Source organism: Oncorhynchus clarkii, chromosome 5 (assembly GCF_045791955.1).
Source record: "Oncorhynchus clarkii lewisi isolate Uvic-CL-2024 chromosome 5, UVic_Ocla_1.0, whole genome shotgun sequence".
In the NCBI taxonomy this organism is placed as follows: domain Eukaryota; kingdom Metazoa; phylum Chordata; class Actinopteri; order Salmoniformes; family Salmonidae; genus Oncorhynchus; species Oncorhynchus clarkii.
The window spans coordinates 96,812,796-96,838,015 of NC_092151.1; the positions used below are offsets into that span (position 1 = coordinate 96,812,796).

The 25,220-nt window shown below is 41.9% G+C and overlaps 1 protein-coding gene across 1 annotated transcript in view; it reads right to left on the reverse strand.

Annotated features, from left to right (window-relative positions):
* Positions 1-25,220, reverse strand: part of LOC139410298 (oculocutaneous albinism II) — a 193,483-nt gene that overhangs the window by 25,074 nt on the left and 143,189 nt on the right. The window contains exons 18-20 of the mRNA XM_071155788.1: positions 24,750-24,858; positions 3,640-3,767; positions 2,244-2,303 (exon numbers count right to left, since the gene is read on the reverse strand). Coding sequence (XP_071011889.1) covers positions 2,244-2,303; positions 3,640-3,767; positions 24,750-24,858 — 297 coding nt within the window. The remainder of the gene's footprint in view (positions 1-2,243; positions 2,304-3,639; positions 3,768-24,749; positions 24,859-25,220) is intronic.

Consider the following 25,220-nt stretch of genomic DNA (forward strand, 5'->3'; position numbering starts at 1 on the left):
CCTGATGAGGTGGCGGATGGTCTCCTGAGGGATCTCCTCCCAGACCTGGACTAAAGCATCTGCCAACTCCTGGACAGTCTGTGGTGCATGGATGGATGGAGCGAGACATGAAGTCTCAGATGTGCTCAATTGGATTCAGGTCTGGGGAACGGGCGAGCCAGTCCATAGCATCAATGCCTTCCTCTTGCAGGAACTGCTGATACACTCCAGCCACATGAGGTCTAGCATTGTCTTGCATTAGGAGGAACCCAGGGCCAACCGCACCAGCATATGGTCTCACAAGGGGTCTGAGGATCTCATCTCGGTACCTAATGGCAGTCAGGCTACATCTGGCGAGCACATGGAGGGCTGTGCGGCCACCCAAAGAAATGCCACCCCACACCATGACTGACCCACTGCCAAACCGGTCATGCTGGAGGATGTTGCAGGCAGCAGAACGTTCTCCACGGCGTCTCTAGACTGTCACATGTGCTCAGTGTGAACCTGCTTTCATCTGTGAAGAGCACAGGGCGCCAGTGGCGAATTTGCCAATCTTGGTGTTCTCTGGCAAATGAAAAACATCCTGCACGGTGTTGGGCTGTAAGCACAACCCCCACCTGTGGACGTCAGGCCCTCATACCTCATGGAGTCTGTTTCTGACCGTTTGAGCAGACACATGCACATTTTTCTCATTTTGTCTGTCATAGTTGAAGTGTACCTATGATGAAAATTACAGGCCTCTCTCATATTTTTAAGTGGGAGAACTTGCACAATTGGTGGCTGACTAAATACTTTTTTGCCCCACTGTATATATATATATATATTGACCTGTGTGTATATATATATATATATTTGACCTATAGAAAATGTGTGGGCAGAACTGAAAAAGTGTGTGCGAGCAAGGAGGCCTACAAACCTGACTCAGTTACACCAGCTCTGTCAGGAGGAATGGGCCAAAATTCACCCAACTTATTGTGGGAATCTTGTGGAAGGCTACCCAAAACGTTTGACCCAAGTTAATAAATTTAAAGCCATTGCTATCACATATGAATTGAGTGTATGTAAACTTCTGACCCACTGGGAATGTGATGACAAATAAAATCTGAAATAAATCATTCTCTCTACTATTATTCTGACGTTTCACATTCTTAAAATAAAGGTGTGATCCTAAATGACCAAAGGCAGGGAATTTTTACTAGGATGAAATGTCAGGAATTGTGAAAAACTGAGTTTAAACAGCTGTAGGCATGTCTTAAAGCTTAAATTCTTGTTATTCTAACAGCAGTGTTCAGAGGAAAAAAAGACCATGCTATTGTTTGAGGAGAGTGCACAACAACAACAAAAATGCATCATGGGAACTGGTTTGATACATTCACCTCCGAAGGTAAATAATGTACTTACGTTCAGTAATCTGGCTCTGATTTGTCATCCTGAGGGTTCCAGAGATAACTCTGATTCTTCCTTTCCTCCTTTAGAGACAGTTTCATCAGAGCGCTTGATGGCTTTTTTGCGACTGCACTTGAAGAAACCTTCAAAGTTCTTGACATTTTCCTGATTGACTGACCTTCATGTCTTAAAGTAATGATGGACTTTCGTTTCTCTTTGCTTATTTGAGCAGTTCTTGCCATAATATGGACTTGTTTTTTTACTAAATAGGGTTATCCTCTGTATACCACCCCTACCTTGTCACAACACAACTGATTGGCTCAAATGCATTAAGAAGGAAAGAAATTCCACAAATGAACTTTTAACAAGACACACCTGTTAATTGAAATGCATTCCAGGTGACTACCTCATGAAGAAGGAAACAGCAATGGGGTCTACCCTAAACAGAGGTAGTGTGACAGTGAGGGGCGGGGCGGGGCGGGGCAGTGGCAGGACACAACGGCAGGGCTGGTTACATTACACTAAATGCCAAGAGTGTACAAAGCTGTCATCAAGGCAAAGGGTGGCTACTTTGAAGAATCTAAAGTCTAAAATATATTTTGATTTGTTTAACACTTATTTTGGTTACTATATGATTCCATATGTGTTATTTCATAGTGTTGATGTCTTCACTATTATTCTATAATGTAGAAAATAGTCCAAATAAAGAACACTTGAGTAAGTGCCCAAACTTTTGACTGGTACTGTGTATAAACACAGTCCGCAGCATGAAACACAGAACACATTGAGAACCATTACCAACAGTCCATCAGCCTCTATCCGTTCAATATGACAGGAGTGTGATGATGGTACATTCTTTAAAACAAAGTTCAACTTACTTTTATGAGCAGGGCCGTCTGCACACCAATATAGTCGATAAGCTGTAGCTGGGCCAAAGCCTATAGGGAGGGACAGAAGAGAAAGTGTTTAGGTTTGACCATGAGAAGTAGGCTCCTGAGCTGAAATATGAAACAGTCTCAACTATATCCCCTCTTCTTGGTTTTCCTATATTTGTCTAGACCAGGGATATTCAAATATTACCCACCTGGTGTCCCAAGTCTAAACCAGTCCCTGGTTAGAGGGGAATCACCCACCTGGTGTCCCAGGTCTAAATCAGGCCCTGATTAGAGGGGAATCACCCACCTGGTGTCCCAGGTCTAAATCAGTCCCTGATTAGAGGGGAATCACCCACCTGGTCTCCTCTCCTTCTCCTCTCCCTCTCCTCTCCCCTCCGTCTCCTCCCTCTCCTCTCCTCTCCTCTCCCTCTCCTCTCATCTCCCTCTCCTCTCCTATCCCTGTCCTCTCCCTCTCCACTCCTCACCTCCCCCTCTCCTCTCCTCTCCTCTCCTCCCCCTCCCCCTGTTCTCTCCTCTAATCCCCCTCTGCTCTCCTCTCCTCTCCTCTCCTCCCCCTCCCCCTGTTGTCTCCTCTAATCCCCCTCTGCTCTCCTCCCGCTGTCCTCTCCTCCCCCTCTCCTCTCCTCCCCCTGTCCTCTCCTCCTCCTCTACTCTCCTCCCCCTCTCCTCTCCTCCCCCTGTCCTCTCCTCCCCCTCTCACCTCATCTCCCCCCTCCCCCTTCCCATCCCCCTCTCCTCTCCTCCCCCTGTACTCTCCTCCCCATCCCACTGTCCTCTCCTCTCCTCCTCCTCTCCTCTCCTCCCCCTGTACTCTCCTCCCCATCCCCCTGTCCTCTCCTCTTCTCCCCCTCTCCTCTCCTCTCCTGCCCCTCCCCCTGCCCCTCCCCCTCCCCCTCTCCTCTCCTCCCCCTGTCCTCTCCTCTCACTTTCCTCTCCTCCCCCTCCCCCTCTCCTCTCCCTCCCCCCTCTCCTCCCCCTCTCCTCTCGTCCCCCCTCTCCCTCTCCTCCCCCCTCTCCCTCTCCTCCCCCTCTCCCTCTCCTCCCCCTCTCCTCTCCTCCCCCCTCTCCTCTCCTCCCCCTCTCCTCTCCTCCCCATCTCCTCCCCCGCCCCCTCTCCTCCCCCTGTCCTCTGCCCCTCTCCCTCTCCCTCCCCTCTCCCCCCTCTCCCTCTCTTCTCCTCCCCCTCCCCTCTCCTCCCCCTCCCCCTCTCCTCTCCTCTCCTCCTCCTCTCCTCCCCCTGTATGGCTTTAGATAGAATTATAATTAATTCACACATTCTTTATATCCTTACTAAAAATAGCTCAAAGTTCTCTGTGAACATCCCACTGCCCAGTGCCATGGTTATGTGTGGTTATGTTTGTGTCTGTGTGAACCAGACCTCCATGAGAACAAACAGAGCAGCGAAGAACAGCAGTGTGGCCCACTCCACTCTGTGCAGAATGATCTCAAAGTCCTGGATGTCAGCCAGCACCAGCAGCCACAGGGCCCCGAAGATAGCAATCCAACCTGGGGGACAGAGAGGAGAGAGAGGACCCTGTTAGAACCACACTACAGAGCCCTGAGGATATCTATCCAACCTGGGGGACAGAGAGGAGAGAGGACCTTGAGATCAGTCTACAGCCAGCCTGCTTGACCAACCCTTTGGCACAATCCAGCCATGCCACCCCACTACGTTTAGCGCTTGCGCTCTTAGGCACACACAAAAACCACAAGGAAGCCTTGAGGTTTTGAGTCCAAAAGTGCATGAAATTAAGCTGAGTAGTGGTAGAATTTTGTTTGAACATAAAGTGTGTTGACAAATCCATCAGACACCAGAGGGTGAGAGAGTACGAGACGGTTTCAGAGTTAATCAGGAACAGTTCCGTCTTGCCTCAGTTTAGGTCCACTGTACGTGCTGTTGTGTTTTTTCACTAGTCCAGTTTGTGTCCCAAATGACACACTATGAGCCCTGGTCAGAAGTAGTCCAGTTTGTGTCCCAAATGACACACTATGAGCCCTGGTCAGAAGTAGTCCAGTTTACATCCCAAATGACACACTATGAGCCCCGGTCAGAAGTAGTCCAGTTTACATCCCAAATGACACACTATGAGCCCTGGTCAGAAGTAGTCCAGTTTACATCCCAAATGACACACTATGAGCCCCGGTCAGAAGTAGTCCAGTTTGTGTCCCAAATGACACACTATGAGCCCTGGTCAGAAGTAGTCCAGTTTGTGTCCCAAATGACACACTATGAGCCCTGGTCAGAAGTAGTCCAGTTTGTGTCCCAAATGACACACTATGAGCCCTGGTCAGAAGTAGTCCAGTTTGTGTCCCAAATGACACACTATGAGCCCTGGTCAGAAGTAGTCCAGTTTGTGTCCCAAATGACACACTATGAGCCCCGGTCAGAAGTAGTCCAGTTTACATCCCAAATGACACACTATGAGCCCTGGTCAGAAGTAGTCCAGTTTGTGTCCCAAATGACACACTATGAGCCCTGGTCAGAAGTAGTCCAGTTTGTGTCCCAAATGACACACTATGAGCCCTGGTCAGAAGTAGTCCAGTTTACATCCCAAATGACACACTATGAGCCCTGGTCAGAAGTAGTCCAGTTTACATCCCAAATGTCACACTATGAGCCCTGGTCAGAAGTAGTCCAGTTTACATCCCAAATGACACACTATGAGCCCTGGTCAGAAGTAGTCCAGTTTACATCCCAAATGACACACTATGAGCCCCGGTCAGAAGTAGTCCAGTTTACATCCCAAATGACACACTATGAGCCCTGGTCAGAAGTAGTCCAGTTTACATCCCAAATGACACACTATGAGCCCCGGTCAGAAGTAGTCCAGTTTGTGTCCCAAATGACACACTATGAGCCCTGGTCAGAAGTAGTCCAGTTTGTGTCCCAAATGACACACTATGAGCCCTGGTCAGAAGTAGTCCAGTTTGTGTCCCAAATGACACACTATGAGCCCTGGTCAGAAGTAGTCCAGTTTGTGTCCCAAATGACACACTATGAGCCCTGGTCAGAAGTAGTCCAGTTTGTGTCCCAAATGACACACTATGAGCCCCGGTCAGAAGTAGTCCAGTTTACATCCCAAATGACACACTATGAGCCCTGGTCAGAAGTAGCCCAGTTTGTGTCCCAAATGACACACTATGAGCCCTGGTCAGAAGTAGTCCAGTTTGTGTCCCAAATGACACACTATGAGCCCTGGTCAGAAGTAGTCCAGTTTAAATCCCAAATGACACACTATGAGCCCCGGTCAGAAGTAGTCCAGTTTACATCCCAAATGTCACACTATGAGCCCCGGTCAGAAGTAGTCCAGTTTACATCCCAAATGACACACTATGAGCCCTGGTCAGAAGTAGTCCAGTTTACATCCCAAATGACACACTATGAGCCCCGGTCAGAAGTAGTCCAGTTTGTGTCCCAAATGACACACTATGAGCCCTGGTCATAAGTAGTCCAGTTTGTGTCCCAAATGACACACTATGAGCCCTGGTCAGAAGTAGTCCAGTTTGTGTCCCAAATGACACACTATGAGCCCTGGTCAGAAGTAGTCCAGTTTGTGTCCCAAATGACACACTATGAGCCCTGGTCAGAAGTAGTCCAGTTTACATCCCAAATGACACACTATGAGCCCTGGTCAGAAGTAGTCCAGTTTACATCCCAAATGACACTATGAGCCCTGGTCAGAAGTAGTGGACTATATAAGGACCTGCCATTTGGGGGACACAACCTTTATATTATTATATTATATTTATATTATTATATTATATTGATATTATTATATTATATTGATATTATTATATTATATTATTATATTATTATATTATTATATTATATTATTATATTTATATTATTATATTATTATATTATTATATTATATTATTATATTATATTATTATATTTATAATATTATATTATTATATTATTATATTATATTATTATATTTATATTATTATATTTATATTATTATATTTATAATATTATATTATTATATTATATTATTATATTTATAATATTATATTATTATATTATATTGATATTATTATATTATATTATTATATTTATATTATTATATTATATTGATATTATTATATTATTATATTATATTTATATTATTATATTATATTTATATTATTATATTTATATTATTATATTATATTATTATATTTATAATATAATATTATTATATTATATTATTATATTTATATAATTATATTATTATAGTATATTGATATAATTATTTTATATTGATATTATTATATTATATTTATATTATTATATTATATTGATATTATTATATTATATTGATATTATTATATTATTATATTATATTATTATATTTATATTATTATATTATATTATTATATTATTATATTTTATTATTATATTTATATTATTATATTATTATATTCATATTATTATATTATTATATTATATTATATTTATATTATTATATTTATATTATTATATTATTATATTATATTATTATATTATATTTATATTATTATATTTATATTATTATATTTATATTATTATATTATATTATTATATTTATAATATAATATTATTATATTATATTATTATATTTATATAATTATATTATTATATTATATTGATATTATTATATTATATTTATATTATTATATTTATATTATTATATTATTATATTTTATTATTATATTTATATTATTATATTATTATATTATTATATTATTATATTATATTATTATATTATATTTATATTATTATATTTATATTATTATATTTATATTATTATATTATATTATTATATTTATAATATAATATTATTATATTATATTGTTATATTTATATAATTATATTATTATATTATATTGATATTATTATATTATATTTATATTATTATATTATATTTATATTATTATATTATATTGATATTATTATATTATATTTATATTATTATATTATATTTATATTATTATATTTATATTATTATATTATATTTATATTATTATATTATATTGATATTATTATATTATATTTATATTATTATATTATATTTATATTATTATATTGATATTATTATATTATATTTATATTATTATATTATATTGATATTATTATATTATATTTATATTATTATATTATATTTATATTATTATATTATATTTATATTATTATATTATATTGATATTATTATATTATATTTATATTATTATATTATATTTATATTATTATATTTATATTATTATATTATATTATTATATTATATTGATATAATTATATTATATTTATATTATTATATTATATTGATATTATTATATTATATTTATATTATTATATTATATTGATATTATTATATTATATTTATATTATTATATTATATTGATATTATTATATTATATTTATATTATTATATTATATTTATATTATTATATTATATTTATATTATTATATTATATTTATATTATTATATTATATTGATATTATTATATTATATTTATATTATTATATTATATTTATATTATTATATTTATATTATTATATTATATTTATATTATTATATTATATTGATATTATTATATTATATTTATATTATTATATTATATTTATATTATTATATTTATATTATTATATTATATTTATATTATTATATTATATTGATATTATTATATTATATTTATATTATTATATTATATTTATATTATTATATTATATTGATATTATTATATTATATTTATATTATTATATTATATTTATATTATTATATTTATATTATTATATTATATTTATATTATTATATTATATTGATATTATTATATTATATTGATATTATTATATTATATTGATATTATTATATTATATTTATATTATTATATTATATTGATATTATTATATTATATTTATATTATTATATTATATTGATATTATTATATTATATTTATATTATTATATTATATTGATATTATTATATTATATTTATATTATTATATTATATTTATATTATTATATTGATATTATTATATTATATTGATATTATTATATTATATTTATCTTATTGGCCCAGATGATTGAATCTGTCGTAATCTAACAAAACATTACACCTGTCTGTTAACCTTTATGTGTTCCAGTGTGCCATAGACAGACAACACTGACTGGCTTTGAGAAACAGAATGATGTTTATCGCTCCCCCCTAGGACTTCAAATGTCAAAATAGATGTTTGTACTATAGAAACGGTACATAGACTGTGACAGACTAACTGCACGATCCAGGAGTTTACTATCTATTAACATTCCCAGGTCTTTGGCCGTTCCTCCCTTGCAGGTCAGGGTGATAAATAGGGGAATCTGGGCAGCCATTTTAAAAGCTGACACGAAGAGAGACTTCTCTGAGGAGAATCAAACAAGGTGACTCACCACATAGATAAACTGTGTGCGTGTGCGTGCGTGCGTGCGTGTGTGTCGTGCGTGCGTGCGTGCGTGTGTGCGTGCGCGTGTGCGTGTGCATGCATTTGTGTGAGAGAGACAGCCAGAGGTATTGATGCCCATCAAAGCGTGCTCTGCCTTATTGTCCAATAATCTGATTGAGTTGAGTGTATCCAGGTAGGGGCTGATGGATAATGTTTCTGGTCAGGCTTGGTGGGTTCATTACCAAAGCATCCCACTCTAACACACATCACAACCACAGCATTAAGGTAATCCTCTGAATTAAACCTTGTCTTTGGGAGGAAAAGGGAGGTAGAAAGAGAGAGAGAGAGAGAGAGAGAGAGAGAGAGAGAGAGAGAGAGAGAGAGAGAGAGAGAGAGACACAGAGGGAGAGAGAGGGAGAGACAGAGAGGGAGAGAGAGAGAGAGAGAAGCGGGAGAAGAGGGAGGGAGAAAGTATGCTGCATTCACTTCAAGATATACTGTATTTGATTAAACAGGTGAGCTCTGGTAATTGCCTCTGGGAAATCATTTCACTGCTGATGAGAGAGGGAAAGGCGATGGAGTGAGGAGAGGGGAGCGAGGGAGAGAGAGAGAGAGGGAGAAGGGGAGAGCGGAGCGAGGGAGAGAGGATGGAGTGAGGAGAGAGGGAGAAGGGGAGAGCGGAGCGGAGCAAGGGAGAGAGGATGAGGTGAGGAGAGAGGAGTGAGGGAGAGAGAGATAGAGGGAGATGGGATGGAGTGAGGGGAGTGGAGAGGGAGAGAGGAGAGGGGAGAGGGGAGAAAGGGAGAGGGAGAGAGGAGAGAGGAGAGGGGAGCGAGGGAGGGAGCGGGGATGGAGAGGGTGAGGGGATGGAGTGAGGAGAGGGGAGAGAGAGAGAGGGAATGGAGTGATGAGAGGAGAGCTAGGGAGAGGGAGAGGGGATGGAGTGAGGAGAGGGGAGCTTGGGAGAGGGGATGATTGAGAAGATGGGAGCTTGGGAGAGGGGATGAGTGAGAAGAGGGGAGAGAGAGAGAGGGAATGGAGTGATGAGAGGGGAGCGAGGGAGAGGGGATGGAGTGAAGAGAGGGGAGCTTGGGAGAGGGGATGAATGAGAAGAGGGGAGCTTGGGAGAGGGGATGAGTGAGGAGAGGGGAGCTTGGGAGAGGGGATGAGTGAGAAGAGGGGAGCTTGGGAGAGGGGATGAGTGAGAAGAGGGGAGCTAGGGAGAGGGAGAGGGGAGTGAGGACAGGGGATGGAGTGAGGAGAGGGGAGCTAGGGAGAAGGAGAGGGGATGGAGTGAGGAGAGGGGAGCTAGGGAGAGGGAGAGGGGAGTGAGGAGAGGGGATGGAGTGAGGAGAGGGGAGCTAGGGAGAGGGGATGGAGTGAAGAGAGGGGAGCTTGGGAGAGGGGATGAATGAGAAGAGGGGAGCTTGGGAGAGGGGATGAGTGAGGAGAGGGGAGCTTGGGAGAGGGGATGAGTGAGAAGAGGGGAGCTTGGGAGAGGGGATGAGTGAGAAGAGGGGAGCTAGGGAGAGGGAGAGGGGAGTGAGGACAGGGGATGGAGTGAGGAGAGGGGAGCTAGGGAGAAGGAGAGGGGATGGAGTGAGGAGAGGGGAGCTAGGGAGAGGGAGAGGGGAGTGAGGAGAGGGGATGGAGTGAGGAGAGGGGAGCTAGGGAGAGGGGAGCTAAGGAGAGGGAGAGGGGAGTGAGGAGAGGGGATGGAGTGAGGAGAGGGGAGCTAGGGAGCGGGAGAGGGGAGCTAGGGAGAGGGAGAGGGGAGCTAGGGAGTGGGAGAGGGAGAGGGGAGTGAGGGAGGGAGGGGAACGGTCATGGCTTGTCCCAACCACTGTACAGGGGCTACAACGTGTTTAGGGGGTTTGCCAACTTATACCGCCGCTTCGTTAAAAACTTCAGCTCCATCGCCTCTCCTATCACCTCTCTCCCTCTCCTTAGCTCCCCTCTCCTCTCACCTCAAGGGCGATCCCCGTAAGTTGGTGTGGAGTCCTGCAGCCAATGAGGCCGTCCGGTTACAAAAGGGCTGTTTCACCTCCGCCCCGTTGCTGAAACACCCAGATCCCTTCGTGCCCTTCGTAGTGGAGGTGGACACCTCAGAAGTGGGCGTGGGGGCCGTCCTGTTTCCGAACCACTAAAATGTTATCCGTGTGCAAACTAATCAAGGAAACTGTCTCCATCAGGGCGGAACTAGGACGTCGGCGACCTGGAGCTCCTGGCGGTGAAGTTGGAAATAGAGGAATGGAGACACTGGCTGGAGGGCGCCAAGGGACCATTTATCATCCTCATCGATCATGGGAACCTGGAGTACATACGGACAGCGAGGCGGTTGAACCTGCACCAAGCAAGGTGGGCCCTTTTCTTCCCTTGATTCTACTTCACCATGTCATATCGCCCAGGATCAAAGAACATCAACATCAAGCCGATGCCCTGTCCCGTCTCCACGATTCGGGAGAGGTTTCTGTCCTGAGTGCGCCCATCATTCAGCCCTCCCGAATCGTTGCCCCCGTGCTTTGGGACGCAAACATCTGTCAGCCTCTGGAGATGGAACCCGCGCCTGCTACCTGCTCTCAGGAGCGCATCTACATCCCCACAGGGGTAAGGGATCGATCGGTTGTTCCCTCGCCGCTGGACACCCAGATATCACCCGCACCATTCAATTCAAAAGTACTGCTGGCCCAACTTGGCGCAGGACATCACCCACTATGTCAACTCTTGCTTCGTATGTGCCCAACCAAATCTCCCCGGCACGTTCCAGCAGGGTAAAAATTCCTTTCCCTTCCCGTGCCTCAGCGGCCTTGGTCCCATCTGTCCATAGATGTTGTTACTGATCTCCCTGCTTCTGATGGTTTCACTACATTTATGGTTGTTGTGGGCAGACTCTCTAAATTGTATTCCTCTCTCTGGTCTCCCTACCTCTCTCTGGTCTCCCTACCTCTCTGGTCTCCACATCCGGATACCGGCCTCAGTCCAACGGGCAGGTGGAGAGGATCAATTACAACTCCCCACCAACTACCAGATCAAAACCTCTTTCCATGTTTCCCTCCTCAGGCCGGTGATTCCTGGTCCTCTAGCTGTTGCCGTCCCCCAAGAGACCCCTCCGCCTCCCCTGGACATCGAGGGAAGCCATGGCTATGCCGTCAGATCCCTCCTAGACTGCCAACGTCATGGGGATCGGCCCAGTACCTGGTGGACTGGGAGGGTTAAGGTCCAGAGGAGCGCTGTTGGGTTCCCATAGATGACATTCTAGATCCCAACATAATCTGAGATTTCCACCTTCGCCATCCAGACTGGTCTGTTCCTCGCCCTCGGGGCCGTCCCCCTGGCCAGCGACATTCGACTCCGGCGCTCGATGTCTCCGGTTTACTAACCACCAGTCCTGACAACCAATCATTACACACACCTGACAACCAATCCTTACACATACCTGACAACCAATCATTACACATACCTGACAACCAATTATTACACACACCTGACAACCAATCATTACACACACCTGACAACCAATTATTACACACACCTGACAACCAATCATTACACACACCTGACCACCCATAATTACGCACACCTGGCAACCATCATTACGAACACCTGGCAACCATCATTACGAACACCTGACAACCCTCATTACAGCAAACCTGACAACCCTCATTATAGCAAACCTGACAACCAATCATTACACATACCTGACAACCCTCATTACAGCAAACCTGCGCCCCATCACCCCATCATCCCATCACCCCACCTATCATCCCATCATCCCATCATCCCATCAATCCCATCATCCCATCATACCATCACCCCATCACTCCCATCATCCCATCACCCCATCATCCCATCACTCCTATCATCCCATCACCATCATCCCATCACTCCTATCATCCCATCACCATCATCCCATCACCCCATCACTCCCATCACACCATCACTCCTATCATCCCATCATCCCATCACCCCATCACTCCCATCACACCATCACTCCTATCATCCCATCATCTCATCACTCCTATCATCCCATCACTCCCATCACTCCTATCATCCCATCACACCATCACTCCTATCATCCCATCACCCCATCATCCCATCACTCCTATCATCTCATCATAACATCACTCCTATCATCCCATCACCCCATCTTACATCACTCTTATCATCCCATCATCCCATCACTCCTATCCTCCCATCATCCCATCACTCCTATCCTCCCATCATCCCATCACTCCTATCATCCCATCATCCCATCACTCCTATCATCCCATCATACCATCATACCATCACTCCTATCATCCCATCATCCCATCACTCCCAAGCATCTCTCATCAAGCACTATTGGATCTGTGTTCATGTCCAGACGCTGCTCTTGTTTAGTTATCGCTCTGTGCTCGATATTATCATTAAAGTCACCATCTGCATCATAAATCCCAGCATCATTGTTACAGCTGGTTTAAAACCTGCTATTAGAGAGCATAGATCTTGATCGACTGGTTTAATCCATGAGTCTAAACCCTATTAATGTGTAGCCCAAATTGTTTGTACTTCACAGACAGAAGTTGGCAGATCAGCTGTACCGACTACAGACGAGTACCAAGACGCAAAGCAAATCAGAGAACACCATCGTGTTGGTGAGAGTTTCATCTTACCAGCTCGTAGAGAGGATATGGAGAGGTTTTGATAGGCTGGTATAAAACCAGCTCTTAGAGATGATCTAAAAGGGTTTTGATAGGCTGGTTCAAAACCAGCTGTTAGAGACGATCTAAAAGGGTTTTGATAGGCTGGTTTAAAACCAGCTGTTAGAGACGATCTGAAAGGGTTTTGATAGGCTGGTTTAAAACCAGCTGTTAGAGATGATCTAAAAGGGTTTTGATAGGCTGGTTTAAAACCAGCTGTTAGAGACGATCTGAAAGGGTTTTGATAGGCTGGTTTAAAACCAGCTGTTAGAGACGATCTGAAAGGGTTTTGATAGGCTGGTTTAAAACCAGCTGTTAGAGACGATCTGAAAGGGTTTTGATAGGCTGGTTCAAAACCAGCTCTTAGAGACGATCTAACAGGGTTTTGATAGGCTGGTTTAAAACCAGCTGTTAGAGATGATCTAAAAGGGTTTTGATAGGCTGGTTTAAAACCAGCTGTTAGAGATGATCTAAAAGGATTTTGATAGGCTGGATTAAAACCAGCTGTTAGAGACGATCTGAAAGGGTTTTGATAGGCTGGTTTAAAACCAGCTGTTAGAGACGATCTAAAAGGGTTTTGATAGGCTGGTTTAAAACCAGCTGTTAGAGACGATCTGAAAGGGTTTTGATAGGCTGGTTTAAAACCAGCTGTTAGAGATGATCTAAAAGGGTTTTGATAGGCTGGTTCAAAACCAGCTGTTAGAGATGATTTAAAAGGGTTTTGATAGGCTGGTTTAAAACCAGCTGTTAGAGACGATCTAAAAAGGTTTTGATAGGCTGGTTTAAAACCAGCTGTTAGAGATGATCTAAAAGGGTTTTGATAGGCTGGTTTAAAACCAGCTGTTAGAGACGATCTAAAAGGGTTTTGATAGGCTGGTTCAAAACCAGCTCTTAGAGACGATCTAAAAGGGTTTTGATAGGCTGGTTTAAAACCAGCTGTTAGAGACGATCTGAAAGGGTTTTGATAGGCTGGTTCAAAACCAGCTGTTAGAGATGATCTAAAAGGGTTTTGATAGGCTGGTTTAAAACCAGCTGTTAGAGATGATCTAAAAGGGTTTTGATAGGCTGGTTCAAAACCAGCTGTTAGAGATGATCTAAAAGGGTTTTGATAGGCTGGTTCAAAACCAGCTGTTAGAGACGATCTGAAAGGGTTTTGATAGGCTGGTTTAAAACCAGCTGTTAGAGACGATCTAAAAGGGTTTTGATAGGCTGGTTTAAAACCAGCTGTTAGAGACGATCTGAAAGGGTTTTGATAGGCTGGTTCAAAACCAGCTCTTAGAGACGATCTAACAGGGTTTTGATAGGCTGGTTTAAAACCAGCTGTTAGAGATGATCTAAAAGGGTTTTGATAGGCTGGTTTAAAACCAGCTGTTAGAGATGATCTAAAAGGATTTTGATAGGCTGGATTAAAACCAGCTGTTAGAGACGATCTGAAAGGGTTTTGATAGGCTGGTTTAAAACCAGCTGTTAGAGACGATCTAAAAGGGTTTTGATAGGCTGGTTTAAAACCAGCTGTTAGAGACGATCTGAAAGGGTTTTGATAGGCTGGTTTAAAACCAGCTGTTAGAGATGATCTAAAAGGGTTTTGATAGGCTGGTTCAAAACCAGCTGTTAGAGATGATTTAAAAGGGTTTTGATAGGCTGGTTTAAAACCAGCTGTTAGAGACGATCTAAAAGGGTTTTGATAGGCTGGTTTAAAACCAGCTGTTAGAGATGATCTAAAAGGGTTTTGATAGGCTGGTTTAAAACCAGCTGTTAGAGACGATCTGAAAGGGTTTTGATAGGCTGGTTTAAAACCAGCTGTTAGAGACGATCTAAAAGGGTTTTGATAGGCTGGTTCAAAACCAGCTCTTAGAGACGATCTAAAAGGGTTTTGATAGGCTGGTTTAAAACCAGCTGTTAGAGACGATCTGAAAGGGTTTTGATAGGCTGGTTCAAAACCAGCTGTTAGAGATGATCTAAAAGGGTTTTGATAGGCTGGTTTAAAACCAGCTGTTAGAGATGATCTAAAAGGGATTTGATAGGCTGGTTCAAAACCAGCTGTTAGAGATGATCTAAAAGGGTTTTGATAGGCTGGTTCAAAACCAGCTGTTAGAGACGATCTGAAAGGGTTTTGATAGGCTGGTTTAAAACCAGCTGTTAGAGACGATCTAAAAGGGTTTTGATAGGCTGGTTTAAAACCAGCTGTTAGAGACGATCTGAAAGGGTTTTGATAGGCTGGTTTAAAACCAGCTGTTAGAGATGATCTAACAGGGTTTTGATAGGCTGGTTTAAAACCAGCTGTTAGAGACGATCTGAAAGGGTTTTGATAGGCTGGTTTAAAACCAGCTGTTAGAGATGATCTAAAAGGGTTTTGATAGGCTGGTTTAAAACCAGCTGTTAGAGACGATCTGAAAGGGTTTTGATAGGCTGGTTTAAAACCAGCTGTTAGAGACGATCTGAAAGGGTTTTGATAGGCTGGTTTAAAACCAGCTGTTAGAGACGATCTAAAAGGGTTTTGATAGGCTGGTTTAAAACTAGCTGTTAGAGACGATCTGAAAGGGTTTTGATAGGCTGGTTTAAAACTAGCTGTTAGAGAGGAGTCTAGGTCTAAGTCCAAAATGCATCTAAACAGCTTCTACTCCCGAGCCAAAATAATCCTGAACAGTTAATCAAACACACACACTGCTGCTAGTTTAATAACTCTAGCTACATAATTAATTACCTCAATTACTAAGATAGCCTCCACATTGACTCTGTATCGGTACCCCCTGTATATAGCCTCCACATTGACTCTGTACCGGTACCCCCTGTATATAGCCTCCACATTGACTCTGTAACGGTACCCCCTGTATATAGCCTCCACATTGACTCTGTACCGGTACCCCCTGTATATAGCCTCCACATTGACTCTGTACCGGTACCCCCTGTATATAGCCTCCACATTGACTCTGTACCGGTACCCCCTGTATATAGCCTCCACATTGACTCTGTACCGGTACCCCCTGTATATAGCCTCCACATTGACTCTGTACCGGTGCCCCCTGTATATAGCCTCCACATTGACTCTGTACCGGTACCCCCTGTATATAGCCTCCATATTGACTCTGTATCGGTACCCCCTGTATATAGCCTCCACATTGACTCTGTACCGTAATACCCTGTTTATAGCCTCCACATTGACTCTGTACCGGTACCCCCTGTATATAGCCTCCACATTGACTCTGTACCGGTACCCCCTGTATATAGCCTCCACATTGACTCTGTACCGGTACCCCCTGTATATAGCCTCCACATTGACTCTGTATCGGTACCCCCTGTATATAGCCTCCACATTGACTCTGTATCGGTACCCCCTGTATATAGCCTCCACATTGACTCTGTACCGTAACACCCTGTATATAGCCTCCACATTGACTCTGTATTGGTACCCCATGTATATAGCCTCCACATTGACTCTGTATCGGTACCCCATGTATATAGCCTCCACATTGACTCTGTATCGGTACCCCCTGTATATAGCCTCCACATTGACTCTGTACTGGTACCCCCTGTATATAGCCTCCACATTGACTCTGTACCGTAACACCCTGTATATAGCCTCCACATTGACTCTGTATCGGTACCCCCTGTATATAGCCTCCACATTGACTCTGTACCGTAATACCCTGTATATAGCCTCCACATTGACTCTGTACCGTAATACCCTGTATATAGCCTCCACATTGACTCTGTACCATAACACCCTGTATATAGCCTCCACATTGACTCTGTACCGGTACCCCCTGTATATAGCCTCCACATTGACTCTGTACCGGTACCCCCTGTATATAGCCTCCACATTGACTCTGTACCGGTACCCCCTGTATATAGCCTCCACATTGACTCTGTATCGGTACCCCCTGTATATAGCCTCCACATTGACTCTGTATCGGTACCCCCTGTATATAGCCTCCACATTGACTCTGTACCGTAATACCCTGTTTATAGCCTCCACATTGACTCTGTACCGGTACCCCCTGTATATAGCCTCCACATTGACTCTGTACCGGTACCCCCTGTATATAGCCTCCACATTGACTCTGTACCGGTACCCCCTGTATATAGCCTCCACATTGACTCTGTATCGGTACCCCCTGTATATAGCCTCCACATTGACTCTGTATCGGTACCCCCTGTATATAGCCTCCACATTGACTCTGTACCGTAACACCCTGTATATAGCCTCCACAACACCCATGTATATAGCCTCCACATTGACTCTGTATCGGTACCCCATGTATATAGCCTCCACATTGACCCACCCCCTGTATATAGCCTCCACATTGACTCTGTACTGGTACCCCCTGTATATAGCCTCCACATTACTGTACCGTAACACCCTGTATATAGCCTCCACACTCTGTATCGGTACCCCCTGTATATAGCCTCCACATTGACTCTGTACCGTAATACCCTGTATATAGCCTCCACATTGACTCTGTACCGTAATACCCTGTATATAGCCTCCACATTGACTCTGTACCATAACACCCTGTATATAGCCTCCACATTGACTCTGTACCGTAACACCCTGTATATCGCCTCCACATTGACTCTGTACCGTAACACCCTGTATATCGCCTCCACATTGACTCTGTACCGTAACACCCTGTATATAGCCTCCATATTGACTCTGTATCGGTACCCCCTGTATATAGCCTCCACATTGACTCTGTATCTGTACCCCCTGTATATAGCCTCCACATTGACTCTGTACCGTAACACCCTGTATATAGCCTCCACATTGACTCTGTACCGGTACCCCCTGTATATAGCCTCCACATTGACTCTGTATCGGTACCCCCTGTATATAGCCTCCACATTGACTCTGTACCGTAACACCCTGTATATAACCTGATATGATATTGATATTGATATTGACATGATATTATTGTTGTTGTTGTGTTAGTGGTTGATTCGCAGCAGAACAAAGCGTATGACAGGATGCTACTTGGCCCAGCCAGGAAGATATAGAGTATGACAGGATTCTACTTGGCCCAGCCAGGAAGATATAGAGTATGACAGGATGCTACTTGGCCCAGCCAGGAAGATATAGAGTATGACAGGATGCTACTTGGCCCAGCCAGGAAGATATAGAGTATGACAGGATGCTACTTGGCCCAGCCAGGAAGATATAGAGTATGACAGGATGCTACATGGCCCAGCCAGGAAGATATAGAGTATGACAGGATGCTACTTGGCCCAGCCAGGAAGATATAGAGTATGACAGGATTCTACTTGGCCCAGCCAGGAAGATATAGAGTATGACAGGATGCTACATGGCCCAGCCAGGAAGATATAGAGTATGACAGGATTCTACTTGGCCCAGCCAGGAAGATATAGAGTATCTGAGTTTAGTTCCACATTAACCTGTGTAAGGTAAAGGAACAAAACAACCTCTCATCTTCTCTCTCCTCTCTATAACAGAAACAACCTCTCCTCTCATAACAGAAACAACCTCTCCTCTCTATAACAGAAGCAACCTCTCCTCTCATAACAGAAGCAACCTCTCCTCTCTATAACAGAAGCAACCTCTCCTCTCTATAACAGAAGCAACCTCTCCTCTCATAACAGAAGCAACCTCTCCTCTCTATAACAGAAGCAACCTCTCCTCCCTTTTCTATAGTTACTCACAGAGTGAGACTCAGGTTGTTTTCTATAGTTACTCACAGAGTGAGACTCAGGTTGTTTTCTATAGTTACTCACAGAGTGAGACTCAGGTTGTTTTCTATAGTTACTCACAGAGTGAGACTCAGGTTGTTTTCTATAGTTACTCACAGAGTGAGACTCAGGTTGTTTTCTATAGTTACTCACAGAGTGAGACTCAGGTTGTTTTCTATAGTTACTCACAGAGTGAGACTCAGGTTGTTTTCTATAGTTACTCACAGAGTGAGACTCAGGTTGTTTTCTATAGTTACTCACAGAGTGAGACTCAGGTTGTTTTCTATAGTTACTCACAGAGTGAGACTCAGGTTGTTTTCTATAGTTACTCACAGAGTGAGACTCAGGTTGTTTTCTATAGTTACTCACAGAGTGAGACTCAGGTTGTTTTCTATAGTTACTCACAGAGTGAGACTCAGGTTGTTTTCTATAGTTACTCACAGAGTGAGACTCAGGTTGTTTTCTATAGTTACTCACAGAGTGAGACTCAGGTTGTTTTCTATAGTTACTCACAGAGTGAGACTCAGGTTGTTTTCTATAGTTACTCACAGAGTGAGACTCAGGTTGTTTTCTATAGTTACTCACAGAGTGAGACTCAGGTTGTTTTCTATAGTTACTCACAGAGTGAGACTCAGGTTGTTTTCTATAGTTACTCACAGAGTGAGACTCAGGTTGTTTTCTATAGTTACTCACAGAGTGAGACTCAGGTTGTTTTCTATAGTTACTCACAGAGTGAGACTCAGGTTGTTTTCTATAGTTACTCACAGAGTGAGACTCAGGTTGTTTTCTATAGTTACTCACAGAGTGAGACTCAGGTTGTTTTCTATAGTTACTCACAGAGTGAGACTCAGGTTGTTTTCTATAGTTACTCACAGAGTGAGACTCAGGTTGTTTTCTATAGTTACTCACAGAGTGAGACTCAGGTTGTTTTCTATAGTTACTCACAGAGTGAGACTCAGGTTGTTTTCTATAGTTACTCACAGAGTGAGACTCAGGTTGTTTTCTATAGTTACTCACAGAGTGAGACTCAGGTTGTTTTCTATAGTTACTCACAGAGTGAGACTCAGGTTGTTTTCTATAGTTACTCACAGAGTGAGACTCAGGTTGTTTTCTATAGTTACTCACAGAGTGAGACTCAGGTTGTTTTCTATAGTTACTCACAGAGTGAGACTCAGGTTGTTTTCTATAGTTACTCACAGAGTGAGACTCAGGTTGTTTTCTATAGTTACTCACAGAGTGAGACTCAGGTTGTTTTCTATAGTTACTCACAGAGTGAGACTCAGGTTGTTTTCTATAGTTACTCACAGAGTGAGACTCAGGTTGTTTTCTATAGTTACTCACAGAGTGAGACTCAGGTTGTTTTCTATAGTTACTCACAGAGTGAGACTCAGGTTGTTTTCTATAGTTACTCACAGAGTGAGACTCAGGTTGTTTTCTATAGTTACTCACAGAGTGAGACTCAGGTTGTTTTCTATAGTTACTCACAGAGTGAGACTCAGGTTGTTTTCTATAGTTACTCACAGAGTGAGACTCAGGTTGTTTTCTATAGTTACTCACAGAGTGAGACTCAGGTTGTTTTCTATAGTTACTCACAGAGTGAGACTCAGGTTGTTTTCTATAGTTACTCACAGAGTGAGACTCAGGTTGTTTTCTATAGTTACTCACAGAGTGAGACTCAGGTTGTTTTCTATAGTTACTCACAGAGTGAGACTCAGGTTGTTTTCTATAGTTACTCACAGAGTGAGACTCAGGTTGTTTTCTATAGTTACTCACAGAGTGAGACTCAGGTTGTTTTCTATAGTTACTCACAGAGTGAGACTCAGGTTGTTTTCTATAGTTACTCACAGAGTGAGACTCAGGTTGTTTTCTATAGTTACTCACAGAGTGAGACTCAGGTTGTTTTCTATAGTTACTCACAGAGTGAGACTCAGGTTGTTTTCTATAGTTACTCACAGAGTGAGACTCAGGTTGTTTTCTATAGTTACTCACAGAGTGAGACTCAGGTTGTTTTCTATAGTTACTCACAGAGTGAGACTCAGGTTGTTTTCTATAGTTACTCACAGAGTGAGACTCAGGTTGTTTTCTATAGTTACTCACAGAGTGAGACTCAGGTTGTTTTCTATAGTTACTCACAGAGTGAGACTCAGGTTGTTTTCTATAGTTACTCACAGAGTGAGACTCGGGTTGTTTTCTATAGTTACTCACATAGTGAGTGAGACAACATTTAGGCCTATCAATGGAAATGGCTGGCCTATATTCCCACGACGTGAGAAACATCTATGTATCCACAGACACATTCCCATCATAGTGATTAACGAGCTGCAACAAACACTCAAACTGGACAGTTTTATCTCCATCTCTTCATTCAAAGACTCAATCATGGACTCTTACTGACAGTTGTGGCTGCTTTGTGTGATGTATTGTTGTCTCTACCTTCTTACCCTTTGTGTTGTTGTCTGGGCACAATAATGTTTGTGCCATGGTTTGTGCTGCTACCATGTTGTGTTGCTACCATGTTGTGTTGCTACCATGTTGTTGTCATGTTGTGATGCTACCGTGTTGCTACCATGTTGTTGTCATGTTGTGATGCTACCGTGTTGTTATCATGTTGTGTTGCTACCATGCTGTGTTGCTACCATGTTGTTGTCTTAGGTCTCTCTCTATGTAGTGTTGTGGTGTCTCTCTTTATGTAGTGTTGTGGTGTCTCTCTTTATGTAGTGTTGTGGTGTCTCTCTTTATGTAGTGTTGTGGTGTCTCTCTTGTCGTGATGTGTGTTTTGTCCTATATTTATTTTTTACATTTTTAATCCCAGGCCTTCGTCCCCGCAGGAGGCCTTTTGGTAGGCCGTCGTTGTAAATAAGAATTTGATCTTAACTGACTTGCCTAGTTAAATAAAAAAATACAACTAAGTGAGCGGATCATTATTATAAAGCCAAATTAAATGTTTCTGTGTCAACCTAATGAAAATATAATGATGCTCAATTTCCAAAACCTCTTCTGGGAGTGAATAGGTTGTGTACTCAACAGTTATTGAACTGTTGGTAGTATCAGGTTTTAACAGGGCCTGTAGTCAGGGCTTATTGAACTGTTGGTAGTATCAGGTTTTAACAGGGCCTATAGTCAGGGCTTATTGAACTGTTGGTAGTATCAGGTTTTAACAGGGCCTATAGTCAGGGCTTATTGAACTGTTGGTAGTATCAGATTCTCACAGGGCCTATAGTCAGGGATTATTGAACTGTTGGTAGTATCAGGTTTTAACAGGGCCTGTAGTCAGGGCTTATTGAACTGTTGGTAGTATCAGGTTTTAACAGGGCCTGTAGTCAGGGCTTATTGAACTGTTGGTAGTATCAGGTTTTAACAGGGCCTATAGTCAGGGCTTATTGAACTGTTGGTAGTATCAGGTTTTAACAGGGCCTATAGTCAGGGCTTATTGAACTGTTGGTAGTATCAGGTTTTAACAGGGCCTATGGGCAGGGCTTATTGAACTGTTGGTAGTATCAGGTTCTCACAGGGCCTATAGTCAGGGCTTATTGAACTGTTGGTAGTATCAGGTTCTCACAGGGCCTATAGTCAGGGCTTATTGAACTGTTGGTAGTATCAGGTTTTAACAGGGCCTATAGTCAGGGCTTATTGAACTGTTGGTAGTATCAGGTTTTAACAGGGCCTATAGTCAGGGCTTATTGAACTGTTGGTAGTATCAGGTTTTAACAGGGCCTATAGTCAGGGCTTATTGAACTGTTGGTAGTATCAGGTTTTAACAGGGCCTATAGTCAGGGCTTATTGAACTGTTGGTAGTATCAGGTTTTAACAGGGCCTATAGTCAGGGCTTATTGAACTGTTGGTAGTATCAGATTCTCACAGGGCCTATAGTCAGGGCTTATTGAACTGTTGGTAGTATCACGTTTTAACAGGGCCTGTAGTCAGGGTTTATTGAACTGTTGGTAGTATCAGGTTTTAACAGGGCCTGTTGTCAGGGCTTATTGAACTGTTGGTAGTATCAGGTTTTAACAGGGCCTATAGTCAGGGCTTATTGAACTGTTGGTAGTATCAGGTTTTAACAGGGCCTATAGTCAGGGCTTATTGAACTGTTGGTAGTATCAGGTTTTAACAGGGCCTATAGTCAGGGCTTATTGAACTGTTGGTAGTATCAGGTTTTAACAGGGCCTATGGGCAGGGCTTATTGAACTGTTGGTAGTATCAGGTTCTCACAGGGCCTATAGTCAGGGCTTATTGAACTGTTGGTAGTATCAGGTTTTAACAGGGCCTATAGTCAGGGCTTATTGAACTGTTGGTAGTATCAGGTTTTAACAGGGCATTTGGTCAGGGCTTATTGAACTGTTGGTAGTATCAGGTTTTAACAGGGCCTATAGTCAGGGCTTATTGAACTGTTGGTAGTATCAGGTTTTAACAGAGCCTATAGTCAGGGCTTATTGAACTGTTGGTAGTATCAGGTTTTAACAGGGCCTATAGTCAGGGCTTATTGAACTGTTGGTAGTATCAGGTTTTAACAGGGCCTATAGTCAGGGCTTATTGAACTGTTGGTAGTATCAGGTTTTAACAGGGCCTATAGTCAGGGCTTATTGAACTGTTGGTAGTATCAGGTTTTAACAGGGCCTATAGTCAGGGCTTATAGAACTGTTGGTAGTATCAGTTTTTAACAGGGCCTATGGGCAGGGCTTATTGAACTGTTGGTAGTATCAGGTTCTCACAGGGCCTATAGTCAGGGCTTATTGAACTGTTGGTAGTATCAGGTTTTAACAGGGCCTATAGTCAGGGCTTATTGAACTGTTGGTAGTATCAGGTTTTAACAGGGCCTATAGTCAGGGCTTATTGAACTGTTGGTAGTATCAGGTTTTAACAGGGCCTATAGTCAGGGCTTATTGAACTGTTGGTAGTATCAGGTTTTAACAGGGCCTATAGTCAGGGCTTATTGAACTGTTGGTAGTATCAGGTTTTAACAGGGCCTGTAGTCAGGGCTTATTGAACTGTTGGTAGTATCAGGTTTTAACAGGGCCTATAGTCAGGGCTTATTGAACTGTTGGTAGTATCAGGTTTTAACAAGACCTATAGTCAAGGCTTATTGAACTATTGGTAGTATCAGGTTTTAACAGGGCCTGTAGTCTGGGTTTATTAAGATGTTCTGATAGGGAGGAAGCTGTGTTGAATAATTACATTGCTATAGTAACAGAACCAACAAACATGTATAATTACATTACTATAGTAACAGAACCAACAAACATGTATAATTACATTACTATAGTAACAGAACCTACAACCATGTACAATTACGTTACTATAGTAACAGAACCTACAACCATGTACAATTACGTTACTATAGTTACAGAACCTACAACCATGTATAATTACATTACTATAGTAACAGAACCTACAGCCATGTATAATTACATTACTATAGTAACAGAACCTACAACCATGTATAATTACGTTACTATAGTAACAGAACCTACGACCATGTATAATTACGTTACTATAGTAACAGAACATACAACCATGTATAATTACATTACTATAGTAACAGAACATACAACTAGTCGTCAAGCCAGTGAAAACAACACACTTCTTCTTAGTCATTCGTTACCAGGCTGTATCTAAAATGGCATCCTATTCACCATTATGTAGTGTATTACTTTTTGACCAGGGCCCAAAGTAGTGCACTTCACAGAGAATAGGTTGTCTTTAGGGACGCGTACCAGTGTTTTAAAGAGACATTACAGCAGCTTACCCAGCTCCAGATGAATGCTGGGAACAAAGGAGTTCAGGAAGAACATGAAGATGACGACCCCCAGCACAGATATACACTTCACCAGGAGTACTCGGTCTGTTATTCTGTTCTGTTAGGAGAGAAGAAGAGTGTTATTCTGTTCTGTTAGGAGAGAAGAAGAGTGTTATTCTGTTCTGTTAGGAGAGAAGAAGAGTGTTATTCTGTTCTGTTAGGAGAGAAGAAGAGTGGTATTCTGTTCTGTTAGGAGAGAAGAAGAGTGTTATTCTGTTCTGTTAGGAGAGAAGAAGAGTGTTATTCTGTTCTGTTAGGAGAGAAGAAGAGTGTTATTCTGTTCTGTTAGGAGACAAGAAGAGTGTTATTCTGTTCTGTTAGGAGAGAAGAAGAGTGTTATTCTGTTATGTTAGGAGACAAGAAGAGTGTTATTCTGTTCTGTTAGGAGAGAAGAAGAGTGTTATTCTGTTCTGTTAGGAG